This window comes from Drosophila simulans, chromosome 3L (genome assembly GCF_016746395.2).
Source record: "Drosophila simulans strain w501 chromosome 3L, Prin_Dsim_3.1, whole genome shotgun sequence".
In the NCBI taxonomy this organism is placed as follows: domain Eukaryota; kingdom Metazoa; phylum Arthropoda; class Insecta; order Diptera; family Drosophilidae; genus Drosophila; species Drosophila simulans.
In genome coordinates, this window is record NC_052522.2 from 5,106,674 (window position 1) to 5,125,575 (window position 18,902).

The window sequence follows — 18,902 nt, forward strand, 5'->3', positions numbered from 1 at the left end:
AGGGGCGGACGCAGCTCCCTAAAAAAGATGGAGCTTCCGAGGCCCACGCCCAAAGGAATCCAATAGAATGGCCCGGAGAGCTTGGTTAAGCAACGAAATGAGTGGCGCAGACAATGCCAACTGTCATCGGGATATCAATTCGATTTTTTTTACTTAGTTCTCTGTTTTCGAACGGATATGAAGCTGACAGTCAATTAATAAACGTTCGACACTTGGCCGCCAGAGGGCGTTAGCCATGGTCTTCGGTGCCTTTCACTTTCTTCTACTTTCTCCACGTTCTTTGTGTGCGGTTTTTTCGCTGCGTGGGTGGCATTTGCGTCAGAGTTTCCTCGTAATTAACATTCTGTAAAAAGTTTTCGCTGTACCCCGCATTTTTCTTAGGAAAAGCTGAAAATGGCTTTGGGGAGCAGCTGTTTTGGGGTTAACAGGTGCCTGACTTCATTGAAATATTTAATGCGGAATATACTTAAATAACAATGAATTGCTTTTAATATTTGCTTTTTGTGCTAGACATAATATATGATGGATTGAAAATAACTGGAAAAAATTTTAGGAAAGATTTAACACTTAAAAAAGGATTGGATTACAAGATTGATGAGAATGTTGGAAGAACTGCAAGTCGTTTGTAGGGTGTTTCCTTATTCATTGTGCTTTTTTTTTTTTATTATTTTTAGCCTGTAAGCTGTACTATTTTCCATCTAAAACGCATCCATCACATCCGGCTTAGTCACTAACAGCTGCCCTCATAAACGAGTCGCACATTTGTCACACATTTTAATCTAATTAGGGCTCCCCTTGGAACTCGCCACCACCCCAATTTCCCTGCCAAAAACATGCAAATCAAACAAAAAGTTGCCAAATTTCTCTGTTACTCTCGCCTCGCAATTCCACTCCCTAAACAGTCGTTATCATTAGCTAACAACACGACAAAAGGCAACAAAAAAGAACTATTCCCAAAACATATGTCAAATAATAAAATAAAAACCAATCAGCAACAGCTGCAGGGCATTAACAAAGTGAGAAAGAGACGAGCGGACTACGAGAAGAAAGAGACGGAAGGAACAGAGACAAATGCACAAATTAGTTGGGCCAAATGAGCAAAATCAAATTCGCATTGCTAGCCACAAGAAATGTTCCACAGGATATAAAAGGGACATCAAAATGGGATGGGAAAAGTATGGGAAATCGGAGTAGGGGGACATTAAGAGCAGTCAACAAATGAATCTTCAAGCCACAAAAGCATACCATAAAATTTTATTTCTGGTGATGATCCTGAAAAACTTGTTTCCATTAAACCAAAATACTGTGGTATTAAGTTATAGTTAGGTAATAACATAAAACGTATGCTGCAAAAAAGAAACATCGCACTTTGAATTCTGCGGCGACCCCGAATGAAATATTTTATTTTTTAGAAATATTTCAAGTTCTATATTCTGTTTTATTTCAACAAGATTCCCTCTCTTTCTTCGTGCACTCGCTAGGTTCAAATGCTAAAGAATTTTTCGCTTCCGGCTGAAGGCAGAGAAGCGTGGCGAACATTTTTGCACCGAGCGTTTGTTCTTCGAAATGTCAAGGATACAACAATTACGGTAGCAGCAACAACCACAGGGGCAGTAATCAAGGAAGCCAAGAGGAAGTGGAAGAAGCAGAAGCGGATCCGGCAACGGTGGCAAGGACAAAACGGCAACGCTGTCGCCGCCATCGAGAGAATGCTGTAATTAATTATTGTGGCGCACACATTGCGGCATGGTCGAGCATACAAAATGGCTACTTTGTTGACAATTCTTAAGGGGTGTTGAGATGATTGTAAGGGGCGGAAAGTCCTAGCTCTGGGGGATTTAGGTGCTTTGCTACGTAGCAAGCTAGTTTACTGTACAACTAAAGATCGATTGCGACATGCCGAACACAAATGATTGCACTTTATTGCGAACCGGAAATGCAGCTGATAAGTGTGCTACACAATTTGTTGGTTCGGGGATTCCCCCGATTCTATTCACGTATTATTTGTATTATATACTTCTCGGCATTTTTAAAACTGTTTTAAAACCTCCAGAGATCCAATGCAAATTCGATTATATAATGTTTCACGAAAAACGCTTTCGGAATAGCTACCAAAAAATAGTCAGTCAGAATTAATTCACCGTATCACTCGAGTTCATGGGGGTCACATTATGCCGTGCACACGCTGCCCAATATATTACCCTTCACGAAATCTATTGCGGAATGTTTTATTATATTCCTTTCGCTGCCGTTGTTGATCTTCTATTTATAAATGACAAACGCAGAAATTTTCCCTGCATGGCGCCAAATGCCATCAATCAAACCAACAACAAAATACACGGCATTACGACACAAAACAAAATTCCCCCCAAAAAAATGTAAGGTAGACGGCAAAAAATGCAAATACCCAAAAACAGACGACAAATGACAAAAAGGGGAAGGCGAAATGAAAAAAAAAACGAAGGGCAACGAATTCCATGGCGACTGAAGACTGACAAGGAGTTTCAGACCAGAACTTCTTCACTAAGCTCGGGGATTCCAGGACCTTTGGAGTTACATGTGCACACATACACATAACTGGCAGTCTGTAAATTAAAAGCGTTTAAAATGCGTGCTGCATACTTTTTGGGGCTGTCTGGCAGACGAGGGATGTCACTAAAGTTTGTTGCTCCCACGGCTAACAACTTTCTGCAACATGTGTGTGTAGGAAACTTTGGTCCTCAAAGCGCTGGTCTTCTTCTTTGTTTTAGCGACAAGAAAAATAATATATATCTATATATATATGTACGTGTATGAGAATAAGACGAGCAACAGCAATCTGACAGGCAAATGCGTCTCTCATTAAGCCAGACACACTTACACACAAGCAGCTTAAGATGTCAGTCGGGAAACAGTTGGTCCTGGTCCAGGAACAAGGATAAAAAAAAAAAATACCAGTGCCAGGACCAAAGCGGCAAGTTCAGGACCACAATCAGGACCAAGCTGGCGCGTCGAGTTAATTGAATTCTGCGTAGTTTAAGTTATACGACACAGTCATAAACTTGGCCTCATATGCGTAAAACTCAAAGTTTTTGCTCGGTTATTTATGCGGTGCGTGCACGCACTTTATGAGAGCTCCGTTTTTGGGGGTTAAGGTTTGGGGGAATGGGAGGCCATGGCTTTTAGTGTCATCTATGGAACCAAAAATGCTCGTGCCGCGTCACTTAAAGTGCTTTATTATATAGCCAGAAACATGAAAGATAACTTGGACGAATGGGGGAAATTGGGCAATGAGAATGCACGGAGCAGAGCTGGCAATGCAATATTTCGTATATTTATGTGGAAACTTGTTCAATGCAGTCACACTTAAAATGGAATCTATGATACTTAATAAAGTTGAATCCTTAGTAATAATTTTGTTGAATTAAAATAATATTCCGTATCCTTTTATTTTTAAAGGCGCTAGTAAATAAGATATCTTATATCTCAACTCTGCCCACACTTCACAGTTTTGTGAGCAGCTCAAAGGAAAATAAATATATATTAAAAAAGATACGTATATGAAACTTTGAAAGTATTTTGCTGTGCAAGTGAAGTTCGTCTGTGGATTTTTCCATGTCTTGTTGTAGTTTGTTATGACTGCATATGACTTACAGACACCACGTAAACACACACTGCCACACACACAACACACACACACACGCGCATCCATACGAAGCACTTCCGTTACAAGCTACCCTTAGTCAGCTTCCTCGCTTTCGCCTACTCTTCTCCACTTTCCCCGCGCTTTTCCACGGACTTTGACAGGGACAGCCCACGACTTAATAACACTTTAAATTACTTTCATTTCCGTTTTTGTTATTCCAAGCGCGTCACTATGGCAGCTGGAGAAGCTGGTGGGCGGCAGGCTGCCCCTTTTCCACCCTGCCACACCCCCTCCACCCCACCTTTTAAGTGCACCCCTCTTTGGCTCTCAAGGCGTTTGCTTATTCTTAATTAAGTTGCCGCACTAGAAAGCCACAACAGCAGAGAAGACACTCCAATAAAGGCGAATAAGTGAAGAATAACTACAGCGGTCGGTCGATAATTAGTTTTTTGCCATCTTAGACCTTTTCAAGTAGCAAGATGATTTGAAAGAACAAGGGGGAGATATAATACTCTATATTGTTGCATTGTTAAAATCGGTCCTCAATGGATCACAAACCAACGGAACAATTATTGTTAGATATAACTTTCTAATCCGATATAACCCACTTATTTCAAATAAAATATTTTGCAGTGTAATGAACTCTGTAGTTTGCAAATACCTAGAAAATGTTAAGTTCCAACTCGAATGGAAGCAATGAAAGTGGTGGGCTTTAATTGAATTAATATTGTAATTCCTAATTAAATTACGACTAATATCGGTTAAAATTAAATTCTCTCTTCGCTTTATATCTAAGAGATTTCCTCTGCCAACTTCTCTTTAGTTATAAAAAAAATGACGCCTGCGCTGCAGGCGAAAAATTCCGCCCCAACGACGTCGACAGCGCCGTTGGCGTCGACTGCAGCAGCGCCATGTTGTCCGTCTCACTCCCACGGCCCCAACTATTGCCATCTCCCTTTAGCGTGGGAGTCTGAGCAATTCGTTGTTGGTTTTTGGAGCTGAGCGTACAAGAAATTTCGAGGTTAACACGCCGGCAATTAATTTGTGCATCCATTGCAGTCGAAATTCAATTTACGCAGCCATAAAAAACAGAGAAACCCCAAAGAAGCGTGCGAGCGGGAAGGAGCGGGGCGAGAGAGGGATGGGGATAGGCGGCGATTGGCAGATTGCATTTTAAATCCGCTTAACGGACTTTGCCTGGGAGTAATAGGCGGAAACGGAAGTGGAAGTGGGAGCGCAGAGAGCCAGATGAAAAGTGCGGGAGGCATACTTCAATGTTGGTCAGCCAATTAAAAAATATGAACGCACCAACAAGATTAAAAGCGAAATGGAGGAAAACCCCACGGATCTTTATGGAGGTTCTGGTTAAAAGGAACTCAGTCAGGAATGCACTGTAAAAAATGTAATAAACAAAAAACAATCTCACGGAAAAACTACTTGGGAATTGTAATTGCACGGCAGCTCTTGAACTACCAAACGGGTATTGTACAATTTTATACTTTTGCCAGTGCCTTAAACTTGTTCCAGCCACAAAGTTCTCTCGTTCCAGTGGACACGCCACAAGTTTTCACTGTACCGAAACTGACCCCAACTGAGCTGACCCCAACGAGTAACGGGAACTGTGGGGCACGGGCAGCATTTCTGGAAATAGTAGAAGCAGCGACATAAATAGATTTAAGCGCCGCAGGGATTTGTATTCCTTATTGGAATTTTTTTTTCTTTTTTCCAGCAGCAAAGTTTAGAATTACCCCAACGTAATTGAAAAGTTTGCCGGCAATATATGTTAAGGGGGTTACAGACAGTATAGCAGTAGTGTCCCTTCGACTACCACATATATTTATGGGCAGCCAACATGGGGGATTTGAAACGGGCAATATATGTACGGCAGGACATACATAAATAGTTTTAGTTTTATATTTGAGCATACATTGCCAGAGCAATTGTCTAAATGCAATGTTAAAGTTTGCAGTTGACAAAACAGGAAGTGGTCGCCGGAGGATTGAAAAGAAGGGGGGCTGGCTTCAATGGTTAGTGATGGGTTTGCAAACCAAAGTTTCCTTGATGATAGATAGGAGGTTTATAGTTTATGGTTTCTCAAGTTTGGTTCAAGTCGAATTTGCATGACAACTACTGACCAGGCGATGTGGGAATTGCTTCTACAGACAATTCAGATTTGTAGTTTAAGCTACAAATAGAAACAAATAACTTACGGCGCCATATCAAGTTTCAGTTGAGAAAGCATTTAGGTGTTTCAAAATGATAAAAACATAATCACAAAAAGTGTGTTGAATAATATCCTAAGATAGGCACTTATACTAGAAGTTTATACATTAGATTGCTTTAATCAATGTGAAGCACATGCCCTTCGCAATCTGCAATTTGTATAGGCGTTTAGACAATACTGGGCATAGAAAATTAAACAAAACAGCTGGAATGAAACAATTATTCAACTGCAAGTGCAGCAGAATGCACACACAAATATCGTCATCCTTGGCCCAAAACAATTCACACAGGAGCAAAAGGGGGCGGAAGGACAAAGGAGAGGCGTTGCCACCACAGCCTGACAAACAAAATAATTTGATGTAAATGCTAACTAAACACATATACACATGAACAAACAAACAATTTAAACGCACACACACACAAACACGAATATCTACAGCATTTCGGTCGAGTAAAACTTTAGTTTTGGCTATTTGCTTAGCCCCCCACAAAATTCCCCATTTCATGTCCTTCATCCTTTGGGCCCATCGCTTGCAGCTGTTAAGTTTGATTTATGCCATTTTGCTGGGCCTAAAACAATGAGTGGGCGTGGCAGGCAGGCGGCGAACGAGCAGGGTTGCCATGCAACACTTTAATTGCCCAAATGACTGTTTATTGATTTATGTGAAAAATGTAGATTAATGCCATTAGTAGCAGTTCTCCTCTCTCTCACCCTCTTCCAATCGCTGTTCAAAAGCCCCTGCTTCTTTTTAATTGAATGAATGGAAATTATATTTGGCTAGTAAAATTCTAAAACTAGTATTTGTATTTAAACTCGTTCATATGTGAATTTATGCCAGAATGCGAAATGCACACACATGTGTGTATTTATGAAGAGCCACTGCGAAATGGGACTCGATGTCTGCTTAATTATGGCAAGTTTTTACATAAATATTTACACCTGCCTGCCTGCGTGCTTCAATGGGTTGAGTGCCACCCACTTAAGTACTCAGCGGTTTGATTAATTAGTTTGGCAATTAAAATAAATTAGCAAATAAATTTCAGCTCGCTCAAAGAGTAATTAAAAAAGCGGATTTCAATCATTGGAAATGGTTCAGTTACATTTGCATCCATCAACTGCAAAATCTCTCCATCGCTGGGGAATCGCACTAATCGACTTGTATTGCGATTTATTACGAAATAAATTTTAACAGTATTTTTAAATTTCCTGCTTTCTTTTTTTTTTTTTTTTTGGTTTTGCTGTAAATAAATTTTGTTTGGCCCCAAAGTTTTTGATAAATCACTGCAACGGAAAGTTTGTCCCAAACTGCAGCGGGAAAATTGTGCCCTCAAGGGCCACGCCCCACTGGCCACGGGGGAACCCCACAGCCCTAAAATCCGAAATAAAAAAAGTTTATTTCGAACTGCATTCGTCCAAGGCAAGTTTGAAAGCTGCTAAATTGCACAGTGGTTGGAAGTTATCGGAAACTACGAACTTGAAAGCAACTACTACATGTATTTTCGCTCTCTTGCTAATTAATTTTTTATGGATTTATAATTAATCTGGAGATATTGAAAATTTAATAATTATAGCACCGTTTTCTAATACAATTTGTCACACTGCAACTTAAACTGAAATCTGGCATATAACAAACTAGCAACAACTTTAGGGACTCCCCACCCACCCACACACACACAGAGTATCCTAGAGGGGGGATTCACACAGACAATGGCTGAGCGCACGTAGCAAATGCAAACTGACTCCCCCGCTCCAACCCCTCCCCCCTTTTTAGCTGTAACCACCAACTCCCCAGCCCACAAGGCCACCCGTCGAACTAACACTCAACTAAGCAGATTTGTGATGGCGCGTCGCATGAATAATTTGCCAAATTAATAAATAATCACGGATTTTCTGGTTTGTTAGCTTTCCTTTTTTTTTTTTTGTTTCGTAAATCCGGTAGTAGTCCCACGGCCACGCCCCCCATCGCACTGGCGCCCTAATTCAAATGCTAAGCGCCATGAATTTTGCTCCCCAATGAGCACAAATTGGTTTCGCTCGCATCTCATCTTTTGTTTTTTGCCATTTTTTGTGTGACGGCCATGGCCATGCGAAATATTGTGAATGTCGAATATTGACTACCTCCGCGCTGTCCGTTGCCATGGAATATTAAGTGGCTCGATGGGATGGGAAACATTTTGATCAGCCACGCATAAAGTTCTGCCACATCTAATGGATTGTCTGATATTTCCATTTGCCCCCTCGTGCCGCTGGGGAAAAAGCACTGGATGAAGCATTTCACTTCTATGCCACTTGGTAATCGAATTGAATTTACATGCGAGATTTTTTTTTTTGGTTCGGTTTTGGTTTGCTGCGCTGCGCTGCAAACAATTGCAAATTAAATATAAATTTGGGTTTCCCGTGGGGCAACGTGGTAACGTAGAAATGTTCTCTTGGTCAGAATCCATTTTGGTTGAGTTCAGTTCATTATTGAAATTGTCGATTTTTTTAAATATATAATTTATTTATTCCATTAATATTGCTGTACTGGATAATTAAGATTTTCAACAATCGTTTGAATATTATTTAAGGTGTATATATTTTGTTAACTATTGAAGAGAACTACATATTTGTGTTTTAAAAACTTCATATCGATGTATGAACAACCTCAATAATTTACCAAAGTACACATTTTCTACAGAAAATAAAATGGCAAATGCTCACCACACCACTTGATTCGGATTAATTTCGGGCCATTTTGCTGGCATTTCAGCACTCTCAGTGCTTCATTTCGATGACTGCAATTAAAATGGCAATTAAGAAAATTCTACTTCCGCAACAGAAGCTTTCCACTCCCACACACACACACACACACACACACACACATAGAGAGAATCACTCAAATTACCCATACGCATTGTAGGACACTCACAAACACTCTACCATATTAACGGAAATTAATTTCAGTGTTTCATCCGCTCGCATTTTCTTCTTTTTATTTTCTTTTTCTGCCGTACTTTTACTCATGTGCTCGTTTTCCTTTGCCGCCTTTCTTTACTTTTTGTTTCTATAACAATGCTCTTCGCCGAGCATAGTTTTTTTCCTTTGTTTTTGTATAATTCCCGCTCTCCGTTTGCAGCTGATGTTCATTTCCCTGTGAATGCACAGCGTGCGGATGAATGGGAATGGAAATGGGGGAGTGGAAATGGAAATATGGAAAACTCTGGGCCAAAGTCAAAGTGAAAGGAGATGAGGAACAGCAGGCATTCAATGAGTTTTTGCTCCTTTTCCTGCATTCAAGGCATCATCATATGCCTGAATGACTGACTGACTGAGTAAATGAATGAATGATGGAATGAATGCGTGATTGAGGGCCTCTAAATGGAAGCGTACCAGTTCTCTCTGATTGACGGGCCAAAGGAAATGCTTAAAAATGCATATGATAATTTGTAATTGTTTTTAATTTTCCCCATCCTTGGACTCCTCGAAATTGTTTCCACGAAAAATCCATTGTATAATTATCGAGTTTATTGCTGTTATGGCTTCGTGCCCATAAACTCCACATTTACCCCCTATTGTTTTTGATTCCTCAACGAGCCTCATTCAATTATTCATTTAATTCTTTGGAAGCGGCCATTACACGACTGAAACTTCAACTTCAGTGCAATCAACTCGACAGTTCGTCAATCGTTCTAAAGTAAACCAAAGCAAGTTAGGGGGTTTATATGCCATTATTTGTAAGAAATTTGCCGTTACGCTAAGGAATTATCGTTATTTGATTTTTAAAGAATTTAAAGGCATTGTTAGTCTGTTTTCAAGTTATTGGTTTTCAGTTTCAAAGAGCCATATTAAAAAAGGCTTTTAAGGGCCATCGTTTGATTCCACATGACAACCGCACTTTCGGAAACCTGTCAAAGGCTAAACAATACACCATCATTATGGGGTTCCCCCGTTTTCAAGCCGAATTCCACCCCAGTTTCACCAAATTCTCCCCCGCGCCTTTTCACAACGAGCAATGTTCATGTCTGAAAATGCAAATTGCAGACAATCAATGACCACAGGCAACAAAGGGCCAGCCAGGTGAGTGGTTGTGGGTTGACCCTCTTGAATGTCCTGGCAACCGATTGCCCACTACCATCTACGGCACACACCTTTCCCATGGACAGCCCCACCCAATCAGGTGTTGAGCTAGTGTAATTTATGCCTGGTCTGCTTCAATTGTTTGTTGGATCCAAGCATATCGGACCGTCTGGCAAATTAAAGTCCTTGGAATCCTTGTGAGTGGAAACTGGAATTCCGAGAGACTGGCAAATAATTAATGCTCTACACAATGTGCAAGATGGGGCGATATTTGGGGCGAGGAGATAGGAGAACGGTTTAGACACGCTCTTGGCACTTTGCGGTTGCACTTGATTCGCTTGCGTAATGCAACAAAGATGCATCTAACTTAATTAGCAACCAAATGGCAAGAAGGCGACCTCCGCCCTCTGAAATCGGATTTCTTGGCCATTGCTCTGGGGTTTCTTTGGTTTTTCGGACTACCCACTCGCTCTCGCTCCCTTTGTGGCATGTTTTTAAGTCCCGTGCCTGACAGATATTTTCCGACACACAAAACAGAATGGGAAAAGCAATTAGCAAATAAAGGGAAATTCAAATGAACTAGTCGAGGCCTGACCTTGATAATCCCCAGCTCAGATTTTCGTAAGCACCACATCAAGTATTTAAAAAGGTCAACGATTTTTTTTATCCCACAGCCAGCGAAGTTTTCACTGCTGCAGTTTAAAAATCCCCCTCGGAAAAGCTTAAAAACTGCACAACGAAGAGGAAAAACTTTTGCAATAACTCTTTGGGTGGAGGGAAAATTGTTGCTCGCTGGTCTGAAAATCTGCGAGCAGCCATAAAATATTGTTGTTACACGGGGTTTTCCCCGCTTTCCACCCCGGGTATAAAAACAAAATTAACGCAATGCATCGATGTCCGAGAAAGTCCGGCGGGTGGGAAGGGTCAGGAAAGGGCGTGAAAACCGCGTAATAATAAAATATGATACGAAAACCTTGTAAAGCGACTTTCAGACAATTTATAACGGTCAGCTGCAGTCGAAGGAGGAAGAAAAGCTGGGGTTTTGGACCCCTGTTCCGTTTGGATTTCCATTAAAGTGTAGGGAGTTGGCAAAAATAAAGGGGGAAAACCAACACAAAGTAATAGTCTGATATTGGATTTGCCAAAGCCAATAGCATAACATGTTCGGAATAATTGAAGGAAACTTTGTGTTAAGGATACTTTCAAACTGGCACATAGAATGGATTATAACATTTGGAAATGGGATTAAGTTAGTAAAATAATAATTTGTCTTTGATATGCAAATGTATCAAGATATAACTACTAGTCTTATTTCTTTAAGAAGGCATATTTCTTCAAACTCAAATGAATTTTATACTGTCTAAAAACTATCACATTCGCTAATTGATAAAATGTGTGCGCAAGTGCTTGTCACATTTAATTACACACATTTAATTGCACGTAACTCGGTCATTAATTAAATTGCATCTTAATTGAAATATCCATACCATTAAAAATTTAAATAATTAATTTCGATATAAAAATACGTACATTTATCGGTTCGTACGCCTTCCAACCGCAAAAGAATCGCCCGCCACTCGAATGCATTGCAATCAAATTTATTGCTACCGAAATACAAGAAAAAAAAAAAGTTGTTCCGTGCGAACAATTGAAGAGGAAAAGGCAAGGGAATCCTGCGGATGCAGTGCAGCAACAGGAAGAGCAAAGTGGATAATATTACACACCCAAACTGGACGAGTACGGTATTGGTTGGTTGGCGTGGGTGGAAAGCGACTAAGCATTTTTGGGGTCACCGGAAAAACGCCCCCACTGCATCCGCATCTGTGGCTTCCATTTCAATTTTTTCCCTCTTTTTTTTCCAGCCGCTTTTTCTTTTTTATTGAAATATTACCTTCGAGTCGGCTGCACTTTGAACTTCCCACCCACGCAGAAGACTGCTGCAAAATGTCAAGTGTCAGCGCGAATGTTGGCCAGTTTTTGTGGGCCGCCGCCAAATGTCAGGATGCGTGGCACGTGCGGCAATTGCCGCAGTTGCTCCACCCAGCAGCAACATCACCACCAGCGGCTGGAACTGAAAAAGCAGCAGTGGCTTGTCACTTGCAGTTAAGTTCCATAATTTGCCAGACCAAGCCAACAACTCGGAGCCCAATGCCCCATTGCATTAGCCACAGGCAGCTGTTGTGGCAGCTGCTGCCATTCCAGGGAGACCGCAGCTTTAAGGATGCACAGAACACTTGGTTCTATGCTATTGCAACGAGCTCGCAACAGTTTCATTTTAAATGCCCATTAAAATAAATGGTAATTTGTGAGTGGCTGATATCAGTATCTAATTATCAAGCACGTTTAATTATATCTAACTGCTTCAAAAGTTACTCGCTCAGGTGTCTAAAAGTACGCAATGAAAAGTTATGACGTTTTGGTATTTCTATTTAGCACTCTGTTTGTGATTTTAATTGCTTAAGGGGCATTTAATTTAAGTGACATGAATTAACTATAAATATCTTTAGTGGAAAGATAGGTTTTATTTCCATCTCTCCCACGCTTGCCTCGCTTCCTTTTAGTTTGTTTTGCTGGGTGGGATCGAAGCCTCATGTTTTTGGTCACTTGGTTAAGGCCTGTCCAGGCGGAGACGGTTGTTGTGGCCTTCGTCCCCCTTGTTTTTGGCCAGCCAGCCAGGCAGGCAACCAGCCGGCCATCGGGGCGTATGCGTGATCTGGGCGGTATCCTTTGTCCTGTTCTCGCCGTAGTTTCGTTGCCTGTTTATTTGCATTGTTCGCAGGACACTGTCGCTGTGTCCTTGTGCTGGTAATGTTGGCGTGTGGCACTTGTGCACTTTGTCACTTTTGTTTTAACGCTTACGCTTTATTGAGTTAATCGCTTTATGTCCGGCATTTCTCTCCGCTGTTTGCCTTTCTGCACTTTTGCCAGCTCAGCACTTTTAATTAATCCAGCAGCCCGAGATAGTTTCTCCTGCTTTTCCCGCTTTTTCCCGCTTTTCCAACTTTTCCTGCTTTTCCCTACCTGCATTGCTATTACAGCTGCTTCCCTCGCTGGTTTAATCGCTACGCCTTTTCGTTATTTGTCCCCTTTTTGGTAAATAAAGTTTAATGTGTTTTCATTGATTACATCAGTGCGTATGTACGCCTCCATTTTCCTCTCTCTCTGTGGTCATTATATAAATATACGCGTGTACCCCAATAAAGCTCTCTTTTTTCCCCTTTGGCCAGCTGGAATTTTGATTGAGCATGTTTGTTGATTTATGTGCGCCAGTTGTGGAATTTATATGCGGTCATTGTGAAGTCCGGTAGAAAAAACAATAAAGGCAGCGAGAGTAACGAAATTAAATAAATGTGTAACTCGCACAAATGGTATGATAAACATTTCATTTAAGATGCCAAAACGAAATGTTAATTTTATATTAAATATGTGAGATAAATGCTTTTAAAAATATTAAAGCGCTGCTTTTGCGGATGATATGCATTAAACGTTTTATCACAGATTGAAGGGGTTGAATGCTCGATTTCAGGAGTTAATTGAAAACGATTTGTGTGAAATGAGCATAAACTCAGATTCAGATTACAGATATAAAACGGGTTGTATTGTATTGAATGAATTTATAATGCTTATGAATTTATAGTTGTGATATGTTTGAAAAGCATTTAAAAAGTACTTTGGATTGCATATATCATATTGCAGCATAAAGTGAGCAACTATAATTTGAAGGGCACAAGTCTCTGACCATTTCAGCATAACTCAATTTATATTCAAATGCAAACTGTGAAGTTTAAGCCAGTACTTTCAATTCTATTCTTCCATTACCCCGTTTATCCCTTTATGCGGCTTGAACAAATTCGCATTTCTATTGAAAATTTCATAACTCTCGTTTGCCAGCTTTGCATGCCAAAACGAGAGTTGATGATATATTATGTTGCATTTAGTTGCGACACATTTGCATAACACTCATACGACCCGTGAGCCAAGCCAGTGATGATGGGCAGCGCAAGGAGCAGGCGGATGATAGCGCGGCATGGCTGTGGAATATGTAAATAATATTTCAACAATAATTGCTTTTGAAGCCAAAGTGCCCAGAGACGCGTCCAACTGTCTTGATGTTCGGGCAAAACAACCCATCGCACAAAACCACCTACACAAATTGAATTTTCTCGTGAGAGGAGGAGGATGCCCTGTGCAGCCAACTCGATTCCACTGCTGCTGGCAGCTAAAAATAATTAAAATTTAAAACGGAATAAAATGCACAAGAATAACATTTACATTTATGCGTTTCTGTCTTCTGCTTTTCTTGCGCTCAACGGAACACAATTCAAATTCAACAAGTTGGGGCAAAACGGAAGGAAAGCGGCAAAACGCTCTCAAGTGTGCAGATCTCAAAGGAGCCAACTGAATATACATGGACTAGTTTAAAATTAAACTAATGTTTATAGTTATTGCAAAACTAACCAGCTGCCCAAGAGAGCGGAACCAGGGGAGATATCGTGTCCTCAGAACGGAAATGTAACTGAACATTGAATAGCAATGAAGAAAGCTTGCATTCGCAGCGATTGTAATCACGTCTTCTCTGGATTTTCCTCTTATTTCCATCCTTTAGTTATGACAAAATGCTCAAGAAACGGCCAGGAGGAAGGACATCTGCTTGTGCTGGCCCAGTTGATGGTTATAATCTTATGTATTCTCGGGCCAAACGCATTTCCACTCAATAACTACCGACTTGAATAGGGCCCGAAGACAATTGGAATTGGAATCTGCATTATAATGGGGCAAATATAGGCTTAGACTAGACTAAATTGTATTTCCAAATACATATAATAATGCTCGTCTTTGATAAATAAGTAAAATGGTAGCAGGAACATGTCAGTAAGTTGATTAGACTTTTGGGCACAAAGAGGATCATAAGCAAGCCGAGTTTTCTTGGATCTACTAACTTTTGCCTAGCAGCAATCACAAGCAAAGCTAATTATAATTAAAGCAGTTTCTCCCACTTTTAATCCAAACATTTGGCTAGCAAAACAATTTGGGCAAACACAGCAAGCGACACCGTCGGGCTAATGACACTCAAATCAAAAGCGATAATCTACGGCCCCCCCGGCAGGAAAACCTTTCATAAAATACAGGAGCGTGGAAAAAGAGGAAAACGAAATAAGTAGCCGCACTTTATATTTATGAGCAACATTCGCATGCAGCTTTAATGGCCATCGAACTGAAACTGGAACTGGACAACAGGAGGCGACTACCACTACGAGGACTACGATGACGATGACGCCCACAAAAAATACATTTCCTTCTTGGATTATTTAACTGCCATTGACGACGTTGAATGAATGAATGAATGGCTGACAGGAGGATGGAGCCGAAAAGAGCGAAGCGAAGCAAATAGAAATAAAAGTGGGTTGGCAGGAGTGGTGTGGCCCGCAGGCCACGAAAACCGAGGAAAATGCAAGCATTTTTCCGAGGAAAACTACCTGAAGGGGTGGCGCGAGTTCGTTCGTTCGTTGTGTGACTGGTTATTTATTTGCTCGTTTATTTTCAGCACTTTTTCGGCGCATTTATTAGAAGTTGTTCTGCCTTCGGGCCAAAAAAAAAAAGGGGGGATGCCAGCAAAATAAAAGAGGAACCAAGAAAAACTCCTTGAAAGGCTGCGAATTTTTCTTCAGCCGCTTTGCCCTCGAATTGAAAATCATTTGTAAATCAAATTGAAAACGCTGCCAAAGAGATAGCTATGCACATAACAAGCTGTGACGACGGGGTTGGTTGCTAAATTTGTCAGCAGCAGCAAGCGAACATCATTCGTCATGATGGAGCCCACAGTCGATTCAATCGTTCTGGGTTTTTGGGCAGGGGCATGGATTATATTTGCACAGCAGTGAACTTTTGAGCCCAAGTGGAGTGGCGGCAAGTGGAGGACGAAAAAAGCTGGGAAATGAGTAGAAGCTAGATAATGCTGATTAAGTCGTTGGTTGGCACACAGGCGGCAGTTTCGACTTGTCAACTCGAATCCACGAAAATTCTTAATTGTTCGTTATTAATGATGCTGCTGTTACTGCGCCTGTTGTCTGACTCTCAAATTGAAAATGGCTCGACTTTGATGAATGTCCGAGTGTGAAAAACCACAAACGGGCTAATTGATTGCCAAAGGACTTGACTGGGACTGTAGGTTCTATTTTTCTTCAGCATAGGACACAAATCAAAACGAGGGCCAGGCAAATTAATGCCAGCTGGCAAGTCGAGGGCATGACAATCGTAGGCAGTGTCCGTTCTTGGTGGAACGAGAAGACACTAATGGAGGCACGCTCTTTAGCTAGAGTGAATGAGAATCGCAGAGGAAGGACCTGCAGCTGTGAGTAGAATTGAAAAGAAAAATATGAATCGCAGCAAAATACCTCTTAACTCGGAAAATGTGAATCGCAGCGAGGCAGCACAAACAGTTTGAATGGGAAAACAGTGAGTGCCATAAATAAATTGCTGCTTCAGCAGTTTTCAATAAATGACAAGCCACTTCTTCCCCGACTATCGGTTGTCAAACTGAGGAACTACACTTGACAATCAATAAGTTGAACAAGAAGGAGTCGGAGCAGCGAGTTAATAAAGGTAGTTCTGGGAAGTGTAAAAACACTTGAGTTCCATTTGCCTCCTGATGGACGCACATAAATTTTCGATTATGCGCACCATTAGACATGAATTGAAGAATTCATCAAAGTGGATTTTTCGGCCCATTTTACGTGAGCGAAATTTTGCTGGTACTCCAATCTTGCCATTTGTTAATGGGTTTTGTTGGAATGAGGACTCGATTAAAAGGAAGAGTTTGTTGTAAGAAATGTAGAATTGTTTATGTAAATAACATGTAACATCAAGGGGCTTAAAATCCTTAAAGTTGTCGAAGAGTATGCAATGTTTTTATGAAATATTTAAGCATACTTTTCACACTAACTATCAAATATATATTACTGATGCAATTGAGTACTCACCGTGGTTGTGGCCGGTGTGGTGGCCGTGTGCGGCGTATAGGCGGCATACGCCGGCTGCGGCAGCGGCGCCGTATAGCGGTAGGCTGCCTGCTGGGCGACAGCAGCGGCGGCTGCGGCAGCGGCCGGGGCATAACCCTGCGGGGTCCAGCTGGCGGCACCGCGATAAGGAGCACCGGCGGCCAGGGCGGCGCCAGCGGCAGCGGCTGCGGGACTTGTCATGGCCGGTGGCCGCTGTGGGAGGGCGCCCTTGAGTGCGACGGCTGAGGCGGTGAGCGGGGCGCCGGGGAAGGCGCTGCGCGATGTTAGAGGTGCGGCGGCGGCGCTAGACGAGCTCCCCTGAAAAAGTAACACATTTTTATAATTTATTGACAAATATTTTATCATACAATTAATTATTTTTAAAAACTTTGAAATGCTACCATCTTTATAAAAATTTTTATAGTGCTATCGAAGGGAATAGGTTTTCCACTCTGTGGTTTAGTTTCAGCATAAATAATCTGGTGTGCACGGGGTTTTTGTTTTGGCGTAAATAGAAACCGCAGAACGCCAGCTGCGGCTCTGCTGCAAAGCTTTTGTTTACCGCTAGAAAAACCGCCATGACATCCGTTCTAATGCACACATGGCAGGTAGGCAGGCAGTGCACATGAATCATGGGCAGGGAGATTTTGTTTTATTGAGTGCCAGTTGCGCACTCATTGCAAAACGATAATAGAAAGTCGAGCTGGAAGATATATATAGTCTATGCAAGGTATACTCTGTAATATTTTATAATTTTACAAGTCAGCAAAACTGAATAAGCTGATCTTATCTTACCAAAATCACTACAGTTTGGCAACCACTTTAAAATTCTCAATCAAGTCCACAAAGGTTTTCACATAAAGAAATAACAGGATATCTTTATAGAAACACGCCTGCCATAAATAATGCCCACCCAACTCCCACTTCTGTGGAATGGAGCCGAAGCACATGAGCAGTGGGCGGCGGGCGGTGGGCGTGGACAGATGCAACAGTCGCCGGGTGTCCTTGCTGCCGGGTCGCTTCCTGTGTGAGTGAGTGTTGTGTGCTCCAGTTTTGCATTGCAAATGCATTTGTTGCTTTGGGCCATTTTTTTGCGCACTCATTCCCTCACCGGTTCTTTGGGGTCACTTGGCATAAACACAAATAAACCCGCCTCTGTGGTTCACATATAAAAATTTATGTGCCACTGAAATATACAAGGCGAAAAATGTGATGTTTTTGGGGATTCTCGATGTCGTTTTGTCGAATCTTTCGTGGCACAAACAAAACGAAAAGAAAATCCCCTCCCCCACGAAAAAAAAAATGGCGAAAACAAACGCAACGAAACCGGAAACAAACGAGCTCCGCCATTTTTATTTTCGGCATGATCGAGGTAGGAAGGAACTCATGTGTGTATGTCCTGGTTTCTAAAAGGATTCAACTGAAGCCTTGCGTGCTGTCGCTGATTTTCCAATTGCAAAATATGGCAAATATTTGATTTTCAGTTTGTTTTTCACCCTATTTTTCCGCATGCTCCTCTCACTTAGTACACGTTTTTCGTATTTTTCGTTTTTTTTTTTTTAAGGCGGCTTCACGTTTTCAGTTAATTTTCGTGGGCACGCAATTCGAATGCGGTTTTCGCGGGGAACGAAGGCTGAGCTGTGGGTGCCTGTAATTTGGCAGTTAAATGGCAGAGAACGAGTAATAATGGTTTGCCATTCGAATTGGAGTGGTGGACGTGTGTGTTTGCCAAGTGGAAAAAATGGGGTAAAAGCGTAGGGCAGAGAAAATATGCATTGAAAAATGGAGGGAGGCGTGACAGCATTTTGACATAAACTTCAGGCCGAAGAATTGGGTTTTTCAAACCAGGCTACATTAAGGTGAGAAGGCAATATGAACGAGTTGATTACTAAGCTCTGAACTAATAAAATTAAAACCACTCACTGAAAGTTAATCACTCCTAGGAGACGAATTCTTTAAACCAAACATGTTCTTGCCAAAATCAAATAAATGGCTTAGC

General features: G+C 41.4%; 2 protein-coding genes across 21 annotated transcripts in view; one reads left to right on the forward strand and one right to left on the reverse strand.

Annotated features, from left to right (window-relative positions):
* LOC6736860 (protein alan shepard) overlaps positions 1 to 18,902 on the reverse strand; it is a 125,540-nt gene that overhangs the window by 46,632 nt on the left and 60,006 nt on the right. For all 19 annotated transcript variants that reach the window (XM_016170169.3, XM_016170160.3, XM_039293265.2 and 16 more), the window contains one exon: positions 16,886 to 17,221. In XM_016170169.3, the coding sequence (XP_016030515.1) occupies positions 16,886 to 17,221 (336 nt within the window). Of the gene's footprint in view, positions 1 to 16,885; positions 17,222 to 18,902 lie in introns of those variants that run through there.
* On the forward strand, positions 9,736 to 12,231 carry LOC27208766. Of its 2 annotated transcripts, none has more exons than XM_039293271.2 (2): positions 9,736 to 9,905; positions 11,768 to 12,231. In XM_039293271.2, the coding sequence occupies exons 1-2, from the start codon at positions 9,841 to 9,843 to the stop codon at positions 12,198 to 12,200; spliced, it is 498 nt and encodes a 165-aa protein (XP_039149205.1). In that variant the 5' UTR covers positions 9,736 to 9,840; the 3' UTR covers positions 12,201 to 12,231. The 2 variants fall into 2 exon arrangements, 1 of the variants encoding a protein (XP_039149205.1); XR_006541714.1 differs by lacking the exon at positions 11,768 to 12,231 and adding an exon at positions 10,580 to 10,714.

Excerpts from the sequence above, each read along its gene's own strand:
- LOC27208766 (XM_039293271.2), top strand. The coding sequence starts at position 9,841 with ATGTTCATGTCTGAAAATGCAAATTGCAGACAATCAATGACCACAGGC. Across the intron at positions 9,906-11,767 it reads GGCAACAAAGGGCCAGCCAG|CCGCTTTTTCTTTTTTATTG; the intron begins GTGAGTGGTTGT and ends TTTTTTTTCCAG.